Source organism: Cyprinodon tularosa, unplaced genomic scaffold (assembly GCF_016077235.1).
Source record: "Cyprinodon tularosa strain WSP-4 unplaced genomic scaffold, ASM1607723v1 ctg334, whole genome shotgun sequence".
NCBI classification, from domain to species: Eukaryota; Metazoa; Chordata; class Actinopteri; order Cyprinodontiformes; family Cyprinodontidae; genus Cyprinodon; species Cyprinodon tularosa.
Window position 1 is genome coordinate 75,467 of NW_024039046.1, and position 19,291 is coordinate 94,757.

The window sequence follows — 19,291 nt, forward strand, 5'->3', positions numbered from 1 at the left end:
CATCTGTTAAAGGTAAACTGGAGCAGGCTGTAACTGGATCACTGGTTCCGCTTCTTATGGACTGAATGAAAAACAGTGAGGTTACCAGGCTGTCCCCTCTGTGTCTCCAACCCCAGTTCATGGACAAGATTCAATGGATGATAGATGGATGGATGGATGATAGATGGATGGATGAACGATGGATGGATGGATGAACGATGGATAGATGGATGGATGGATGATGGATGGTTGGATGAACGATGGATGGATGATGGATGGATGGATGGATGGATGGATAGGCAGCTCATGGATGAATGGACTGATAATGGATGGATCATAGATGGATGGATGATTGATGGATGGATGGATGGATGGATGGATCATAGATGGATGGATAGATGGATGGATGTATGATGGATGGGTGGATGATTGATGGATGGATGGGTGGATGATTGATGGATGGATGGATGGATGGATGGGTGGATGGATGATAGATGAATGATAGATGGATGAATGATGGATGGATGGATGGATGGATGAACGATGGATGGATGATAGATTGATGGATGGATAGGCAGCTCATGGATGGATGACTGATAATGGATCATAGATGGATGGATGATTGATGGATGGACTGATGATGGATGGATGAACAATGGATGGATGGATGATAGATGGATGGATAGGCAGCTCATGGATGGATGGATGATTGATGGATGGATCATAGATGGATGGATGGGTGGATGATTGATGAATGGATGGATGGATGGACTGATGATAGATGGATGATAGATGGATGGATGGATGGATGGATGATAGATGAATGATAGATGGATGAATGATGGATGGATGGATGGATGGATGGATGGGTGGATGGATGATAGATGAATGATAGATGGATGAATGATGGATGGATGGATGGATGGATGAACGATGGATGGATGATAGATTGATGGATGGATAGGCAGCTCATGGATGGATGACTGATAATGGATCATAGATGGATGGATGATTGATGGATGGACTGATGATGGATGGATGAACAATGGATGGATGGATGATAGATGGATGGATAGGCAGCTCATGGATGGATGGATGATTGATGGATGGATCATAGATGGATGGATGGGTGGATGATTGATGAATGGATGGATGGATGGACTGATGATAGATGGATGATGGATGGATGGATGATAGATGAACGATGGATGGATGGATGGATGGATGGATAGGCAGCTCATGGATGGATGGACTGATAATGGATGGATCATAGATGGATGGATGATTAAAGGATGATGGATGGATGGATGGATGGATGGATGGATGGATGGATGGATGGGCAGCTCATGGATGGATGGACTGATAATGGATGGATCATAGATGGATGGATGATTGAAGGATGATGGATGGATAGATGGATGGATGGATGGATGGATGGGCAGCTCATGGATGGATGGACTGATAATGGATGGATCATAGATGGATGGATGATTGAAGGATGATGGATGGATAGATGGATGGATGGATGGATGGATGGGCAGCTCATGGAAGGATGGACTGATAATGGATGGATCATAGATGGATGGATGGATGGATAGGCAGCTCATGGATGGATGGACTGATAATGGATGGATCATAGATGGATGGATGATTGAAGGATGATGGATGGATGGATGGATGGACTGATGATGGATGAATGAGATGGATGGAATCTAGATTTTAACCTGAATCATGGACAGCTGTTCATCACATCACAGTGTTTGAAAATCATGCAGTCCCCCAGACATCCGCAGTTATATTTTTTATATTTATATCTTTTTAAAACAAAGCGGCGTGTGTATGACGTCATCTGTGCACGCCAGCTACCGTTCATTCATCCTGTCCGCTGAACTGTTGCTAGTTTTCCTCACATGCCTGGAAGATGTCTAGTGCTGCTACCACAGATGATCTCGCTCTCCAACTGGAATTGAACGATTCAGATGAGCTAGAATAAATAGAAGGGGTAGAGCGTAGCCGCCTGTGGCCCGGGCTGCCTGTCACAACCCCAGTCCGACCCCAAACAACATGGATACCAAAAAAAGTAAATGATCAATATCTTCTGATGAACATATATGGCGCTCATGTTTTTATCTACATTTTATTTTAACAGCATATACATGGTGATATTGCAATATGGTGATATCGTATCGTGAAACGTATTGTTTTGCAACACCCATGCCAATACTCACCCCTATATCAAACACTGCTATTGCACAGAGAGGTGCGATGGCTGTTGTGTTTGTGCATTTCTGGAGTTGCAAGATAAAATAAAAGAATTCCGGCAAGACCACCATCAATCGCTGTACGAACTGAGTTTTGGATCAGAACACGAGGCTGTGGACGGCTTTATGCTCAAAGTGCTGTACATGCCTACATACATAAAAAGGGAAGATACGGTAGTTCCCGCAGCTGATGAAGCAGTCAGTTTTGATTATCCAGCAGATTAATCTGCAGTGCCAGAAGATGAAAAGGTGCTCTGTGGACATGGATGAGGCTTTGTCAAGATAAATGTGGATTGTGGACACATGCATTTACACAATAAAAGATGTGGAATACCTTGCCTGTGAAGATGAGCTCTTTGACCTACAAGCTGATTCTCTATCCAAAAAATAATTTCAAGAGAATGAATACAAAAAGTTTTGAATTATCAAAGGAGAAATCCTTGTACCTAGACTGGCCAAAACACACAATAATAAGGGTTATTCTTCCATTCAGCACTACCTACCCATCTGAGACAGCCTTCAGCGCTCCTGTGTCAATAAAAACAAAAGCCTGTAATAAACTCAATGTTCATCAAGACTTTAGATTGGCTGTTATAAACACCACACCTGACATCAAAGCCCTGGCCAGAAACATGCAAGCCCAAGGTGGCCTTTAGTTCAAGAATGAATGTGTGTATGGGTTGTTTCAAATAATTCCTGGTTCCTGTTTAAATATCATACAGAGTAAACATTCATTTTCCAGCACGCTTATCCAAAGCAGGGTCGTGAGGGGCCCTAGGGCAGGAATGCCCAAAGTCGGTCCTCGAGGGCCGCTGTCCTGCAGGTTTTAGAGGTTTCCCTGCTTCAGCACAGCTGATTTACATTGATAGCTGATTAACAGGCTTTTGCTGAACTGCAATCATCAGAATCAGCTGTGCTAAAGCAGGGAAACCTCTAAAACCTGCAGGACAGCGGCCCTCGAGGACCGACTTTGGGCATGCCTGCCCTAGGGTGTCTATCCCCAGCTGTCTACGGGCGAGAGGCGGGGTTCACCCTGGACAGGTTGCCAATCCATCGCAGGGCAACACAGAGACAACCATTCATAGCAGTTTGGTTTGGAAAAAGTTAATACACTGGAAAAACAATGTAGAAATAAGTAAAAATTTCTTTAATTAATTGTATTTTCCCTTAATTTTGAGTAGGTAAATAAGATAGTTTGCCAATGGAATGAGTATTTTTACTCTTAAAATAAGATAATTAGATAACGTGCACTAGAAATAAGACAATGCAATTGTGTTTTCTTATTCTACGTGTAAATCGTCTTGGTCCATTGGCGAAAGGTCTCTTACCTCCTAAATCCAAGAAAAAATGACTTGTCTAGATAGAGTGCTTATTCAATATAATGTTCTGTTGTACAACTACGAATGTATTGCTTTTACAAATAAAAGTTTGCATCTATATACGGTTTTCTTTACCATTTTGATTTAGAGGTTTAAGCTAAAAGTCGTCTTTGGAAAAGGGCAATAAAAAGGTGATAGTGGGGCTTAGACTGGCTAGAGAGTAAGAAGGGGAGCTTTGAGGAAAACTGCTGGGAACTCGTCGTCTACAGGCGCACGGGGCTTTTCAATTCTACTGGTTCATATACCTCAGCGGTTGTTCAGATTCATGGGAATAACATTGATTTCAGTTTATTTCTTATGCAGTTTTATGGGGGAAAAAATCAAGTAAAAAAGCTTCTTGCTCCAGTTTTTGAAGAGGAATTATGAAAGACTGGAGCTTTTGTTTTAACTGTTAAACTTAATTAAATACGATCAGATATATGAATATATGGATCAGACAACATGTCTTTAAAGCAAAAAAACTAAAATCATCATTTAACCTGAGCCGACCATCGGTGTGCAACATGAGGCCATTATGAGGATCTATCAGATAAAGATCACAGGTTGAGTGTGAAGCGGCACCAGTTATCATCCTTCAAAAAGACAAACAAGACCAGGTAAAAGTTTAATGAATGATGGTTTATTATCAAGAACAGTTTGATTTGAATCACACAACAGACAATCACATAAAATATAATCCTGTCAAAAAAAAGAAGAGTGCAAAACAATAAATAACAGAAGGAAGAAATCTGAAAACAATTATGAAATGATAAAAAGATTTATAAAAAGTGACAGTTTGGTGGGTCTTTGTTTCAAACAAACTTTTTATACATGATATGCACAGAGCTGTAAAGACAGAAATAATGTTTCCAGATAGGCTATATGACATTTAACTGTGTATGCCGACATAGTGATGTAGACAGATCTTCATTCGGCTCTGGAACGGATCACCTATTGGCCGACTAAAAAGCCCAGAACAGAATTAAAGCAGACCCAAACTTGGTCTGAGCTCATCATCATCATCGTCATCATTCTGTTCCATTCATCAGATCAACTGATAAAAAGAGCAGACTGTTGCCGGTTTCTAAAGACCACGGCGGTTTGGTAAAACAGTCTGAAAAGCTAACTGAACAACCAACCTCAACAGGAGTGTTCAAGCACCTGGTCTGTGTTTGTCGCCCCGTTCCAGACACCCGCTCCCCCACTGTGCTCGTACTTTCAGATCAACACTAAGGAAATGTGTGCCGTGTAGAACAGAAGCTTAGGGTCTCGCAGGCGAATGAAAAAGCTGTGAAAACGGTGTCGGCTCGGACATGAAGACGTGCCGCTATGTGTTCGTTGCCGCGGTGACCGAAGACAAAAGCAGCAGAGTCGGTGAGCTGTGTCCTTTACTGCTAAAAAAAAAAATCAAAGAAATGAAGCGGAGATCACTGGTTTGGTTCTCAGTCACTGGTTTGGCGCCCTGGGGGTCAATCAGGCCTGTGGGTCAGCTGCGGACGTCACCTCCACCTGCTCCACCACCTCACTGGTGGGAGACTGGAAGCCGCTGTCGTTATGTGGAAGGACTGGGTTCTCTGGATTTGATTCCTGGGTTTGAGTTGGCGCTTGCTTATCTGACGCCTCTTGGTCGTTGGGTTGCGGCTCCTCAGACGCTGGCTGGCTGTTCTCCCTCTCCTCCACCTGAATGCTAACTGGAGCGCTCTCTGCAGCTGCTTCAGCCTTTACTGGGATGTCTTGATCACATGGCTCATCTGTAGTTTCCTCCCCTTCCTTCAGTTCTGAATCTTTGGATATTTCTGGAGGGTTCTGTGGGGTCGTGTGTTTGGCCTCAGGTAGCGTTTCCTCTGACTCTGTTTGCTTGCAGAGTGGCTCCTCCTCAACCACCGCCTTGCTGTCTTCTTTAAGCTCCTCCTTAATGACTGACCCGCAATCTTCCTCAGGGTTGGTCAAAGCAGCTTTTTCCTCACACAGGTCCTCAACTTTCCCTTCCTCTAAAACGGATATACTGGTCACGGTCTGTGAGGTGGTTTCTGTACCTTTGGGGAATATTTCTACAGGACGAGGTGGAGATGGAAGGATTTCCTCTGACTCCTGACTTTGGGAAGGCTTTTCTTCAGTCACAGGTTGGAGGTTTTCTCCCTCTACAGTACTGGAACCCTCATCTACAGGGGATTCAACCTTGGTTAGCTCCTTTTCCTCAGGCAGCTCCTCAGGGTTTGGTTCGTCTTTCTGTGAGGACGATCCACCGGAGGTGTCTGGAGGGCTCTCTGACTCTTTAGGCACTGGAAATTGTTCAGAGGTAGCTTCAGCTTCCGCCTTTTCCTCCCCGGCTCCATCCGCCTCCTCCAGGATGACGTCAATGGCAGGTGCCTCCTTGAAGAGCTCACTGGAACCCTCCACTTGGATCATTGACACCACCTGCTTTACCCTTCTCCTCTTCTGGGACTCTGCACATTCACCATTAGCCTCGGAAACCTCCATGAGCGGTTCTCCTTCCTCCTGCTGTTCTCCATACTTCTCTGCCCAGTCAATGGACGGGTTCTCTCCCAGCAGGTGGAGGCTGGGGTCGCTGTTGCTGAGGACAATGCTGTCCCTGTACAGGTTGTGTCTCCTTTGGACTGCTGCCTCCTTCACAGCTGGAAAACAAAGAGACAAAGGGTTCAAGGCTGAGTTTGATTAAGATCACAAAGATTTTAAGTTGGTTCTGTCTCTTAGTAACAGGAAAATTATCACGGAGACATGTTGGTAATCGGAGAAATAGCAGAACCATAACAGATCTTGGTCAGAAGCAGCTCTCTCAGATGCATCCAACCACCAACTAATAATGGTACCAAGGTACCAGCGAAGGCTAAGAGCTAACAACCTAGCGACCTTTAAGGGGCTAACATTCAAAGACATACTTTCAGTGGGTGAAAGTAAGTACCTATTGCCCTGGTGTGTTAGCTCTGTAAATAATGTGTGTTAAGCTTTCTCATTCAGCCATCTTATTGTTGTCGTCAACTAGAACTAGCAACATTTGCCTCTTAATATTTTCCCAAATCATTGCTAGCTCTGTGGTTAAAGGGAAGTTTTTCTAAATGGAAATAACCTTCCGCCACTTTTTTATAGCAGACCATTCGTTAACCATCAGTCCTGTTCTATAAAGGAGGAATCAATTTTCTTGTTAAAATAGTTCTTTTTTTTCTCCACTATTGCTGCATCCAAGTAAAACCGAAGTTTTAGGGATTGCTGCAGAGTCAGCAATAAAATGCAAGCCAATATCTACCCTCTTTACCTGCACATTCAGGAAGAAAGAATCCTGCAATGTCAATGACTGGAGGCAAACAGATGGTAAGTATATATATATGATATGGTTTCTTATACTACTCCTTTTTTCTTAATGACAAAAAAAGCAATTTTACTCAGAAAACTAAATGTCTGTCCTCTGCACAATTGTGCCACAATTAGAGACCCAGAGTGACTTATGAAGACAAAGCACCAGAACTGGAACATCAGGGCTTTGATAAAGCTTAGAGATAGAATGGGTAAAGTTATCTTTAATGCTGATGTGGGCTTATGTTGCTGGAAGACCTAAAGTCTACTTACTCCATTTTCCCTATTGCTTATTTGTGTATTATAGGCAGTTGTTGCTACCAATAACTTTGTGTACATCATTTGTTCTTTTTCCGATTAAAAAGAAGAAGTCATAACTCAGCTCTAATTTCTTCGTCAAACCTAAACTAGTGGGAAAAGATGGCTGCTCATACACAGGTATTTTCATGCTTCAAACAATATACTTCAATATATACAAAATACTTCAAAGTCCTTCCTTTCCACTGCAGAAAGTAAACAGCTCAAATTGTTCTACTAATGAGTAACACGACTGATTGACAAGAGGTTCAGCTGACAGCTTTTCCTGTTGAGGCGATGTTCCGCTTGATCTACCCAATGGCTCTATGTACAATTCTCTACATTTACATGGATTGTTTTTTGAAGAGTAAGTAATTTGTGAAATAGTTCTTCTTTTAAACAAAGCTGAGCTGAAATTGTACTTATATTTTAGATTATTGTTTGCATTTTTAGATCCCTGTTTTTAGGAAAAAACAACCCTGATGATTCAGTTTTAGGGGATAACCTTATCCGAGGCGATTTGCTAAAACAGGGTTCCTGCAGCATAAGGAAAGTTAAATTCAAGACTTTTTAAGACTTTTTAATGCCACTTGAAATAAAAAAAGACCAAATTCACAAGAAACACAAGAAAAACCCTCTTGTGACAACTTAACCCAAAGGTTTATTATAACATAAACCACTGCACTAATGTTTCAAATTTTGAAAAGCTTACCATCCGGGAAGAAAGCTAAAAACACACAAATGACAGATATATTTGAACAATTATTTAACTGAATTCACAAACTTTGTTTTAGCAGGGAACAAAACAAATCAGTTTTAAAGCCCCAACATAACCAGTGCTAAGTCTTTTTGCAGCTATTTATCTTTGTATGGTTTTCTTAGTATGTTTGATTTGGTGATAAGTGGAGGCGTTGCAGAGACAAGGGTGGAACTAAACTGAGAAATACCGGCTGTTTCTCTGTAACTCCATTTTGACGCTTTGTGTTTCGTGCTTCGCATGTGTGACTCCACTGCCTTAATTCCCATCGTTCCGAGCTTGAATCGCTTCTTGCACTAAATCCACTGAGCCTCATGTATGTTCCCTGGTTTTAGCCATGGAGAAAACTCTTGGCTGGAGACAATTTTGGTTCCATTTACACTTGCTCATATTTTCCAGACAAAAAGTTAATGGTGCATCTCCCAAATGTCCCGGCCGCAACAACGCTTTTATTGGTTCCGCTATCGGGACGGAACCAATAATGACGAGCCGTTATTTATTTTTTTTAATAAAAAGAAAAAAAAATTTGTACATTTTAACGTTTTATTTAGATTACAAAAATAAATCATAATAAAAATAATCCTATTTATGACGTTTTAAAAATTAAGACCTACAAAAAGACTGATTTAAGACATTTTAATACCAATTAAGGCCTTCGTTTTATTTTGAAGAATTCAATGCCTTTTAAGACTTTTTAAGGACCCGCGGGAACCCTGTAAATGATTTTTGCTGAAGCGTGTAGATAACAGTAAAACATGAATCGTGGGATTTTTCTGGGGGTTCTTTTCTCTGTTTGGAAATTTCCCTGGAACCGCCCCTATGGTTGGGGACTTGGATAATCTGATATTTCTATATAAACTAAGATCTTAGACTCCAAATTAGCTGCCTAACTGCATGTAGTAGCTCATTTTCTCTTTTGATGCATTATATGTTACATAATCATTAATTTAGGTACTTTTAATCAGGTGTTCCCAAACATTTGATTGACGGCCAACCACCTAAAAAAATAACATTTATATGTTTAATATAACTAGTTCTCTCCATATAAAATTTTGATTTCTACATAAATAATTTTTCTAAAGGAAAATTTAATTAATGGAATTTATTTCAATGAATGGAACATTTCATTGTATAAGTAGCATTTTATATTTTAATAGTATATTTCACATATGAATAAGATAAACACTGACCCATCATGATGTCCTTCATGACCGAGTGCAGAACCACTTCTTCAAAGATGTTCTCCACCAGGATAAACCGCGAAAAGTCCTCAAAGATCAGCTCCCGGAAGCGAGGAAGCTCCTGTTTTTTCCCGAACCATAAGAACAGTCAGAACTCCTTCCCATTTAAAAAACGGGATATTATGACAGGTCCTTATGTCCTCCTCTCAGGTGGACGAAGGAAACGGAAATACTCACGGAGGAACAGGACGGGCTGAGCTGCTTCAGCATGTAGGGGATGAAGATCTGGAGGAGAGCCTCACGGAAGAAGCGCTTCCTCACCGTACTGCTGTCATAGTCAAACTTCTGAAGAAAACCAAAAAAGAGACGAGGAAAGCTTAAAGTTACAGCAGGAAGCTTTGCCCTGAGCAGGTTGAGGTGCAGTCATGGTCGCCCTATAGTAGCCATTTTGCAAATGGGTTGGTTTGTTGACCGAGTCCAGCAGGATTTTGAAAATCTCAAAGTATCTGCTGGGCATTAAACAACTTCCTAATAACTGAAAGCAGGAATTACATTCGTCTTTAACCTGCAGGTTGTTTGGCACAGAGCCAAAAACCCAGACATAGATCTCCAAGGTTGTCAACTAACCCCATCATACTCCGTCAGCGCTCCGCCCTGCTCACGTATGTCGTTTGGAGTACTTGTCTGTCATGTTAAAGGAATAGTACACCCAAAACATTATTAGCCTTCATTTTCTACTCACCCCCATGCTGAACAACACTCTGGAGTACTTTTTTGATATCTCAAATGCATCTGGAGATCTGGGAGGCTTCTTGCTGTCTGCTGACATTCAAATAATGGAGGTCTATGGCGCCCGAGGCAGAAAGGTCCATAAAAGTCCACAAAAAGCGTGTCAATATTCCTCCATACTGCTCGTCCAATGTATTCCAAGTGTCCTGAGTGGGTAGCGTCCATAATTTACTCGAAACGAAGTCATTTAGAATGTTTTTAGAGCATAAACAGTAGTGTATAGGATTTCCTGAAAGCGCGTTCATGAGTCTACGGAAACCGCGGCAGACCAAACCAGATGAAAGTGCGCATTCTGCGTCTGTTCTGCCGATAATGCAAGCGTAGAAGAAGAAATGTGCTGTTTACCTGTGCAAAGAAAGAAACAACGAAAGAAAAATGTCTGAGGACTTCAGTGTTGAGGAAAAGCATGAGTTCTTTGCCGAGCTGAATGCGCACTTTCATCTGGTTTGGTCTGCCGCGGTTTCCGTAGACTCGTGAACGCGCTTTTAGGAAATCCTATACACTACTGTTTATGCTCTAAAAACATTCTAAATGACTTCGTTTCGAGTAAATTATGGACGCTACCCACTCAGGACACTTGGAATACATTGGACGAGCAGTATGGAGGAATATTGACACGTTTTTTGTGGACCTTTATGGACCTTTCTGCCTCGGGCGCCATAGACCTCCATTATTTGAATGTCAGCAGACAGCAAGAAGCCTCCCAGATCTCCAGATGCATTTGAGATATCAAAAAAGTACTCCAGAGTGTTGTTCAGCATGGGGGTGAGTAGAAAATGAAGGCTAATCATGTTTTGGGTGTACTATTCCTTTAATTAATGAGAACTGTTCCAAATCCACCGCTACTCCTTCGCATGTCACCGTCCACGTACGCCTTCTCTGTCCATCACGGTCAAAATACGGAGCCGAGCCATTTTTTGCCCCGCTCCACTCAGGTCAAGATCCGCGATTGCAATCGCACCAAACCGGAAAAAGAACAGCGATAAGATCCAGTTTATCGAATCAAAAAATAGCAACCATGGATTGGTAACTAGAAATTAGAGCATAATTCTTATATATTCTGCAAAAACTAAGGCGGTTTAATTAAACAATTGGATGCAATCTCTTGGTACTTTAACATACCAAGAAGCAGATTTCTTATTTATTTTATACCGAGAGGCTTAAAGTTTAATCACAATCAGTCAAAAGAAACTTCTTATTGCAGAAATGGATGAAGAGATGCCGAGTTTGGAAGTAAAGAACAAACGGTTCATAAAAAACTATTTCGTATGATCCTGGTTATCCCTGTTCTAAAAATCTACAACAAAAAGAAAATATTTGGGCAGAAACTGAACATATGCTGGATGCTGATTTTTTTATGTTTCATGTTGTATTAAACGTTCATTTCCGCATGTTTTGCTCCTTATTTTAATAATAATATAGCGCAATCTCTCCTCCAGCTCAGAGGAAGTCGGCACGGAGGAAGACGGGAGGATGTAGGCTTTGCTTTGTGCAGGCGGTCTGGAGCGCTGCGGGGCGGAACGATGACAGAGGATGTGGGATTTCAGGGTAAGAAAAGCAACAGCAGTCAGTCAGAGTGGAAGTTCCTCATTCTACATCTGGATGCATCATGTCAAAAAATAATTGAATTTGTAAGACAGATTCAGTCCACTTGATTTATATGAACAGGAGGAAGCGATAAATCTATTTCTACAAGAAAAGTCCAAACTTAAGGACTGAATATCTTAGCTGTCTGGTGTTTTCATCACCAACTGCTGTCTGCATTAGTGTGCTGTACCTTCATGACTCTGTCCTGACACCGTTGGATGGTCTTGCACAGATCCTCAGGACTCTGAGATTCCAGACTCTGGTTCAGGATCTGCTCAAACGTATACACCGCATCGTCCATTTGCTGAGGAGCAACAAAGGTAATGAGAGAGACGTCTTCGTTCCAGTGACTTCTTCAGGAAATAATAAACCAACTGGGTTTAGTTTAGTAGGAAATAAAGGGTTTAAAACCAAGGTTTAATAAATGTTCTTGAGCTCAAACAAGGCAAACAGAGGGTTAATAACCTGGTGACCTTTGGTCTAACAGATCCCTGAGCAACACACTGGAACCAGAGCCTCGGCCCCCCTCCCCCAGGCTGACCCCCAGTGTGCTGAATCCATGTTCCCCATTATTAGGGTAAAATTAGAGCAGAAATATGAACATGTCACAGGTTTAATTGGACAGGCTGGAGAAGAATGGATGCTCCAACATCGTCCTCAAAGCACACGTTCAAATTTACACAACTTCTGTAGGACATTTATATGCATTAAATTATTTCCATTATATTTATTATTTATAAACTCCAACTCCATTGGAATTTGTTTTTAATCAGATTCACCTCAGGAAACTAGAATCTATTCAGGTTTATGAAACAAAACTGAGATGAAAATCTTCTGCATTTGTTTCTCTTTATGACAGAGTTTGTGTTTCATGTTTAAATAAGAACTTTTATTAAAATGTCTTAAAGTTGGCCCTCAGCTGCAGTTTTCCAATCTGCACACTAGGTGGCAGTGAATCCAGTGAATCAGATGGTACCTTTCTCATGAGGATCTGGGCCCTCTGAACAAACACGGACGGGCTGGAGACGTCAAATCTCTGCTGCAGACCCTCCAGACTCAGCTGCTCCACCTTCTCATAGCAGCTCTGCATCTTCACTGGGTGGAAGGCCAGCATGGAGATCTTTTCCATGTGCTGAGGACGAGTAAAGGAGAAATTAGCTTGGATGTTCATAGACAAATCTCCCGTTTCCATGGTTATGACAGATGTTTGGTGGAGACCACATGAAGCCCCTGTTGGTCCTTAGACCAGCCTACCTGAGCTATCATCTCCTTGGTGCCGTTATTCAGGGTGTTCTTGCTCATGTCCACCAGCTCACTGAAGAACACATCTCGGACCTCGAAGAAGCCTCGGCTGGTGGGCTCCATCAGGGCGTCGAGGATGGAGCTGATGTACGGCTCGATGCTGACCTTCAGTAACTTCTCAGCCTTGGGAAGAACCACGGCTACAGGGGGAGCAGAGGAGACGTCAGTTATCTCCAGGCCCGGCTCAGGTTCCAGAACACGGACCAGGCTGGTGGTGCTGACCTTTGACCTTGTTGGTGACATGCTCCTTGGATGTTATGATCTGATCCATATCCGTTCGGATGGAAGCTTCCAGAGACGAGCGGCTTGCTTCACATTTCTGCACCACGGCCTCATACTGGGTCTGACACTGGTTCTGGACCAAGCTGTACACGGCGTCGCTAATCTGCAGACGGAACACAGCTGATCGTAAATCCAGGCGTCTGGGTCTGAACCGGACCCTCAGATTTAAGTTTGATGTTTTAAACTTTGGTTGGAATTTTTCCACATGAGGTCAAATGATTCCATCCTTTAAATTCTGGGTTCTGATTCTCAGATGAAGAAAAGCAGAAATATTTTAAAATTGATCATTTATCTGCTCTCAGAACCCGGTCTGGGCTGGGATGGGCCTGTGGTTCCCTAAATGTCCTCTGAAAGTCTCAACTTTAGACACTATAGCAGGGGTAACCAATTAAAAATCAGTTGGGTCCAAATAAAGATCAACAACCAGGAAAGGTCCGGAGACATTTTTAATAATACGTTACTTTAAACAGCATTTAACATTGAAATAAAATAGAGGTGTTTATGCATCAAAAATGCTCTATTTCTTTATTTAAAAATTCCAAGTGTTTTTTGAAGTACAGAACTTAAATCTTTCAGTTTGGTGAAAGAAGTGACCGTTTTCTTTTCTTTCTTTTTTCTGTCTTAATGTTGGCAGTGGGCTTTAGGCTGCCCTGCAAGGCTTTAAACCTGGGTTTAAATGCAGACTAAGCCATTCTCAAGCACATATCAAGGAGCTCATTTTCAGCCTGGATCCAGATTTATTGTTGATTCTGTTCATGGTGGAGAATCCTGCTTCACAGCAGCAGGTTGAGCCAAACATCCTCTGAATGTGCAGGGTCATCTTTGAGCACCATTTCACTTTTCTTTCACCAGTTCACCACAGTTCTTCCAGCAGTCCACACTTTCTCTGCTCTCTTTTTCTCATCGTCTTCTCCTTCTTTCCCATCGCCCGGCTTGCTACAGGTTTGCCTGCTGTGTCTAAAAGTAGCAGCAGCAGCAACCCTGACTGACAGCTCATTGGCTAATATGGATCATGTGCAGCCTGTAGCTGCGGAGGGCTTTACCGTATTAAAAGGAGAAGCGGCGCAAGTGAAGTTAGACACTGCCATCGGACAAAATGCAGTAATTTATAAATGTTTTAAATCAGGTTGGGTCCGGATTAGCCAGCAGGTGAGTCCCGGTCCAGACCCTGGTCCGCTAATCTGTGACCTCTGACCTATAGGTTCTCTGTGCGGTTCTGATCAGCTCAGTTTGCTGGTCAGTCAAACCCAGTAATACGGTCTTTGGACCAGCTGGCTGATAAAATCAGAATCTCCATACAGCTGATCAGCACAAAGGGCACTGAATTCCCAAAAAAGTAAAAAAAATAAAATAAAAAATAAAAAATCCACTGGACTTTGTTTCTAAGTTTGAAGACGTTTCGCCGGAGTTTGAGGATTTATGGAGTTGACCAAGAACAAAGCCTAAATCAAAGCAAAAACAAGGCTTTTATTTTTTTTGGTTGACTCTATAAACCCTCAAACTCAACGCGATTTCTGACATTTTGCTGCCTGGACAGGAAGCGAAACGTCAATCTAGGAAACAAAGACCAGAGAATTGTTTTTTTTTTTAGCTTTTTTGGAAGGACTATGACCTGGATGACTGAGAAACTTCACCAGTAAGGGGCTCATTTTGTTGACCACAGACACAGAAAGCCCAGTGGACCAGAACCAGGAGTTGATCCAGAACCTAAAATCATCATCATCGTTTCCTAGTGAAGCTCCTCCCAGTTCCTGCTTCAATCCAATGAAGATGATGGAGGAGATGAAGGACCAACAACGAAGACAAAAGCTGTCGTCCTTTTGTTACTTCATAGTTGATTGTGCATAACTACAGCAAATTTATCCTTTTTGAAAAAAAGGTATAAAAAACATGAAGCACAGATGGAAATGTGACGGGTGGTTAGAGCTGAGGATGAAGGATCTCACCAGCATCCAGTTCCTCTGCCTCTCGTAGAGTTTTCCCTTTAGACGGGGGGAGATGAGCTCCCTCAGTTCAGGGAGGAGGCTCTCCATCACCAGGTTAGACAGGATCTATGAGGAGAGACACAGCGTTACCGAACCGAGGAGGCAGAACGCGTCCTGCAGGAACATCTATTCACCACCAGGGGTCCAGAGGAAGGATACAATCTCCCCATCGACTCACTGACTGTCCCACTTAATATTTTATTGTCAGAATCTGAATGGCCTCAGAAAACAGGCCTCTGCCCGTGAAGCTAACAACGCTAACCTGCATTGGTCCAATCAGATTGTATCTTTGTGAAAACAGCCACAGCAGCTCTGAGCTCAATAGATCAGTAAAAAAAATAAATAAACATGCAACAGTAGGAACAGAATTAAAGGAGGATCTCTGGGCCGACCTGAAGGTGGCGCTATGCTGCTGCCAACCTGAACCTGTCAAACCTCTCAGGTTTGACACTTTTCAGCATGGTTCCTCGGTTCTGGAGAAAAGGTCATTAAAAGGTTGGCCAAGTCCAAACCAACTCAGGCTGGGGAGGTTTTACCTGGGATGGTACGCCACACATCATCTCCCAGGTGCCAAAGTGCCCTTGAGCCTGGCGGTAGAGTCGGACTGTGTCGGTAAAAGCCGGTGTTTGGACTTTATGCTCCTCGGACAAACCTAAGAAGAGAGAATAAAGATCTGTTAGCAGGCTGGTGGGTGTGTGTGTGGGGTCCTGGTTTGGTATCAGAGTGAGGACATTTTCTTGTCCTCAGTTCCTTTTTGATATGAGGACCACGGTGTGACTGGAGGTTAGGTTAGGCATGTTCTGGTCGTGGTTAGGCTTCATGTGCTACTGCTAAATGTGCTCCTCCATAAGGTCAGAGGTCGTGGCGTTCAGCACTCATTGAAAGTCAATGGGGATGATCACATCCGACACAATTTTACAAAAGGTGGCTGCATAGGTCCAACTGAGATAGAGCCCAGGTCTATTTTATTTGAACAATGCAGCAATTCAGCAGCAATTTCATGGGTCTGACAGGAAGAGAGATGCAGTTACAAAGTAAAACACATCTGCTTTGGGGGAAAATGCAAAATAAAATTTGTTAATCGCACGAGGAAAGAGTCAGTTTGGAATCGAACATCGTGTATACTGTGTAATAAGCGGAACTGACTGGTGCAAAAACAATGGAGGACAAAAAAAAAAAAAAAACTGATAAAAAAGGGCCTCACAAAAACAAGGGATATAAAGTGCAGTTTATCAATTCCCTCGATAAAAAAATTAACTTCAGGGGGGAAAAAATTAAATGGACATAGTAAAGTAGTGACCCTCTTTGAGCTTCACAAAAAAAAATAAAAATCTTCCCAGAATCACCTCTCTCACCGAGTCAGCATAGAAATCGTCCCACTGCATTCATTGCTGCGTTTTTGTCTTATCGTTAGACGTAGATCTTATTATGTTTTTAATATGTATATATTCTCTCTGTTCTGGTTAAGTGGGGCTTTGCTTTATAGAATGATCCGGCATTTTTTTTTTTTTTTTTTTTTATCTTATTTTTTAATAACTTCTCATAATCTGTCCAAGTCAAATGTTGGAAATTGTTTCAATGTTTGTAAAGGACAGATACAGAAGTGAAGAAAATCTGTGTAGATCTGCCCACTCTGCCTAGTCGAAGCCTCTCTATACGCAGTCAGACAAAAAATAAATAAATCACACCTGAGATTAAAACATTGTACGCAGCTTAGAAGGACCTGAATCCTTTGCATCAGTTCACAGAAACTAAGATGGAAAAAAGTCAATTAGGTTCATTTACAGCAGCAACAACACAGAACAAGAGTAGAACCATTGAAATGGGTCAAGCAGCTAATATTAAATGGGGGTTGAACTCCATATGCTAATAATGACTGCAGTCATCACCCAGCTTGAGTGAAAACCAGTTTTCCCAGCAGAACATGGAATTATTCGGAAATTAATCTAGATTAACATAAACCACAGATAAACATCAACAGCGGCCGAGCGGGTTTCCAGGAGCAATCCAGTCCCTGACATTAATGGGCTGCAGATGATAAACCTGGTAGAAACTTTTAGATCTTCCTGCCTTGCAGATAAACTCCTGAAAGAGCTTCCTAATTTGGACTTTGGGCTGAAATGTTGGTTCTCTGCCTCACCATCCCTTCCTGATTGGATCGTTTACAGTGCTGGCACAGTGCGGTTAATCTAGCTGCTCTCTTAGGAAGATATTCTCCAACCACTGGTTTCACAGGTCAGGCAGGGGCTGCTGCTCAGACAGCAGAATTAATGAGGGTTAATCAGAGTTCCAAGGAACATCATTTCAACAGAAAATGTTAATTTTCCTGGCTATAGGCCTTTTAAAGGCGGCGTCACTTGTTGCACCATTTAGCAGCTTGTTTCTAAAAACAAGGCTGTTGAGGACTGCGTTCAAAGATCAGTTATAACAGGTACCACGGAATAACTCATCCGGTTTGGATCAGAACCACCAGAAAAAAAGAGCCAAAGGAACAGTTCAGACCGCAAGCAGCAGAAGCAGCAAAAACGTGCGTGCTGCTTCGTTGTTGATGCTTGTTCAAGTTTAGTCGTGACGCACGGCTGAAGCATCTTTGCTGCTCTAGCTGGTGGTCGAAAAGTGGGCCTGATGTGCGTTGGGCGGAGCTACCCAATCCTTTCTTTTCCTGGGAACTATATTTGCTGTTATGAGTGGATGAAAAGTAGTTTTAACATGTTTTTAAGTGAGAAAGTCCACCTAAAAACTTAATCTAATAATCATCTAAGATTATGATGCTGCCTTCAAATTTTATTTGGATGTCAGAGCCGCTCAGACCCGCGTGCACAGGCGGTGCTCTGTCACAGGGAATCCCGTTCAATGGTAGCCTCTGGCCCGGTCGCCTCTTTGCAGTTTTCCGCTACTGTTCGTGGCGGCTGGAAGTAGATGTTAGCATTTTTCATGTACGTAATCCAAGCTGCAGGCACCAGGGTAATAAAATCAAACGTATTTTACCTGCAGGTTTCGATATTTTGAGTTAATTTAGGCATTAAACTGTTTCAGCGGAGGGATCATAGCGCTCTGCATCAGCAGCGCTTTGTCAGACTCCCAGCTCCCAGCTCAGCTTTTCTGATTGGGTTATTTGGTGCGTCAAGCAGCAAAAGTTCATTGTTCCAACTCCAGCATCTGCTGCTTTGGAAGATCGTCACCTTGTGTTAGATGCTCAAAAGCTCGTGAGGCGCTGCGTCGGCTGCTCAAAACACACTGCAGGACGTTTTGCCGCGCCTTGATTTGCATCATCCATTGACTTTGCATGTAAACTAGCTGCTTCTGCAGCCTCTGCAGCCTCTGCAGCCTCTGCAGCGTGCGGTCTGAATGTATCATTATATATGCAGATATTTTCTATGGTTCCTTTAAATGATGTACTTGGATCCTTAAAGCAGAGGAGGAACAGTGAGAAGAGCAGAGCTCAGAGCTGATTAAAACACATTCCCTGACAATGGAGATGGACCCCTCTGAACTGGGACCATCTCTCCCACTGAGCTCCTACCGCTTCATAAACACCAATGGATAAACAGCCAGCAGCCTCTGATGTAAGCAACCTGTAAATTATTTGCGCCTGTTTGCTCCACAGTGTTTGAGGTGTTTATCTATTCTACATCTCTCCTTATATAGCCATTGCTCCCCCTCCTATGTGCCGATTCCTCTATGTGGCTTTACTGATCTGTTTCACATCTTTAGGTCAGCATGTAACAGATTTGCTACCCTTTAATATTATGCCAATCCCTGAATGAATCAGAGATTTTGGTTGAAATGTTCCTAAAATGGTCTCTCTTTAGCACCAAGAAACAAGCTGTCCGTCTCAATTATTACAGAAGCCACATGAAGCGCTGAATCCGTGCCCTGTTATCTGCTAGCCACTCATTCAGCCACAATCCTGCTGCAGCTCCAAACTGGAGGGAAACTTCTGCACCTGTTGGTTACAGAGCTTCTGCTAAAGCAGACTGAACAAAGCTGCCGTTACATGTTCCTCTAGAGCAAGTTCCTCATTTCTCCATTTGCCCCAAACAGAGCAGGGAAACATGTCGTCTCCATCCAGTCCTAGTTTCAGTCCCATGTTGCTTCACACTGTGGACATGTTCAAGAAAGAAATAAGCACGCAAGCCTGATGGCACACACAAAGATGATCTACTGACCGGTTGTTCATGCATCTTTTGCACCTTGCAGC

General features: G+C 42.6%; 1 protein-coding gene across 1 annotated transcript in view; it reads right to left on the reverse strand.

Annotated features, from left to right (window-relative positions):
* Nucleotides 1-4,619: 4,619 nt before the first annotated feature.
* The window catches only part of niban2b (niban apoptosis regulator 2b), a 47,228-nt gene continuing 32,556 nt past the window's right edge, over nucleotides 4,620-19,291 (reverse strand). The window contains exons 6-14 of the mRNA XM_038294110.1: nucleotides 15,627-15,742; nucleotides 15,052-15,156; nucleotides 13,046-13,208; nucleotides 12,776-12,963; nucleotides 12,498-12,653; nucleotides 11,712-11,825; nucleotides 9,383-9,490; nucleotides 9,155-9,266; nucleotides 4,620-6,234 (exon numbers count right to left, since the gene is read on the reverse strand). Coding sequence (XP_038150038.1) covers nucleotides 5,072-6,234; nucleotides 9,155-9,266; nucleotides 9,383-9,490; nucleotides 11,712-11,825; nucleotides 12,498-12,653; nucleotides 12,776-12,963; nucleotides 13,046-13,208; nucleotides 15,052-15,156; nucleotides 15,627-15,742 — 2,225 coding nt within the window. The 3' untranslated portion in view covers nucleotides 4,620-5,071. The remainder of the gene's footprint in view (nucleotides 6,235-9,154; nucleotides 9,267-9,382; nucleotides 9,491-11,711; nucleotides 11,826-12,497; nucleotides 12,654-12,775; nucleotides 12,964-13,045; nucleotides 13,209-15,051; nucleotides 15,157-15,626; nucleotides 15,743-19,291) is intronic.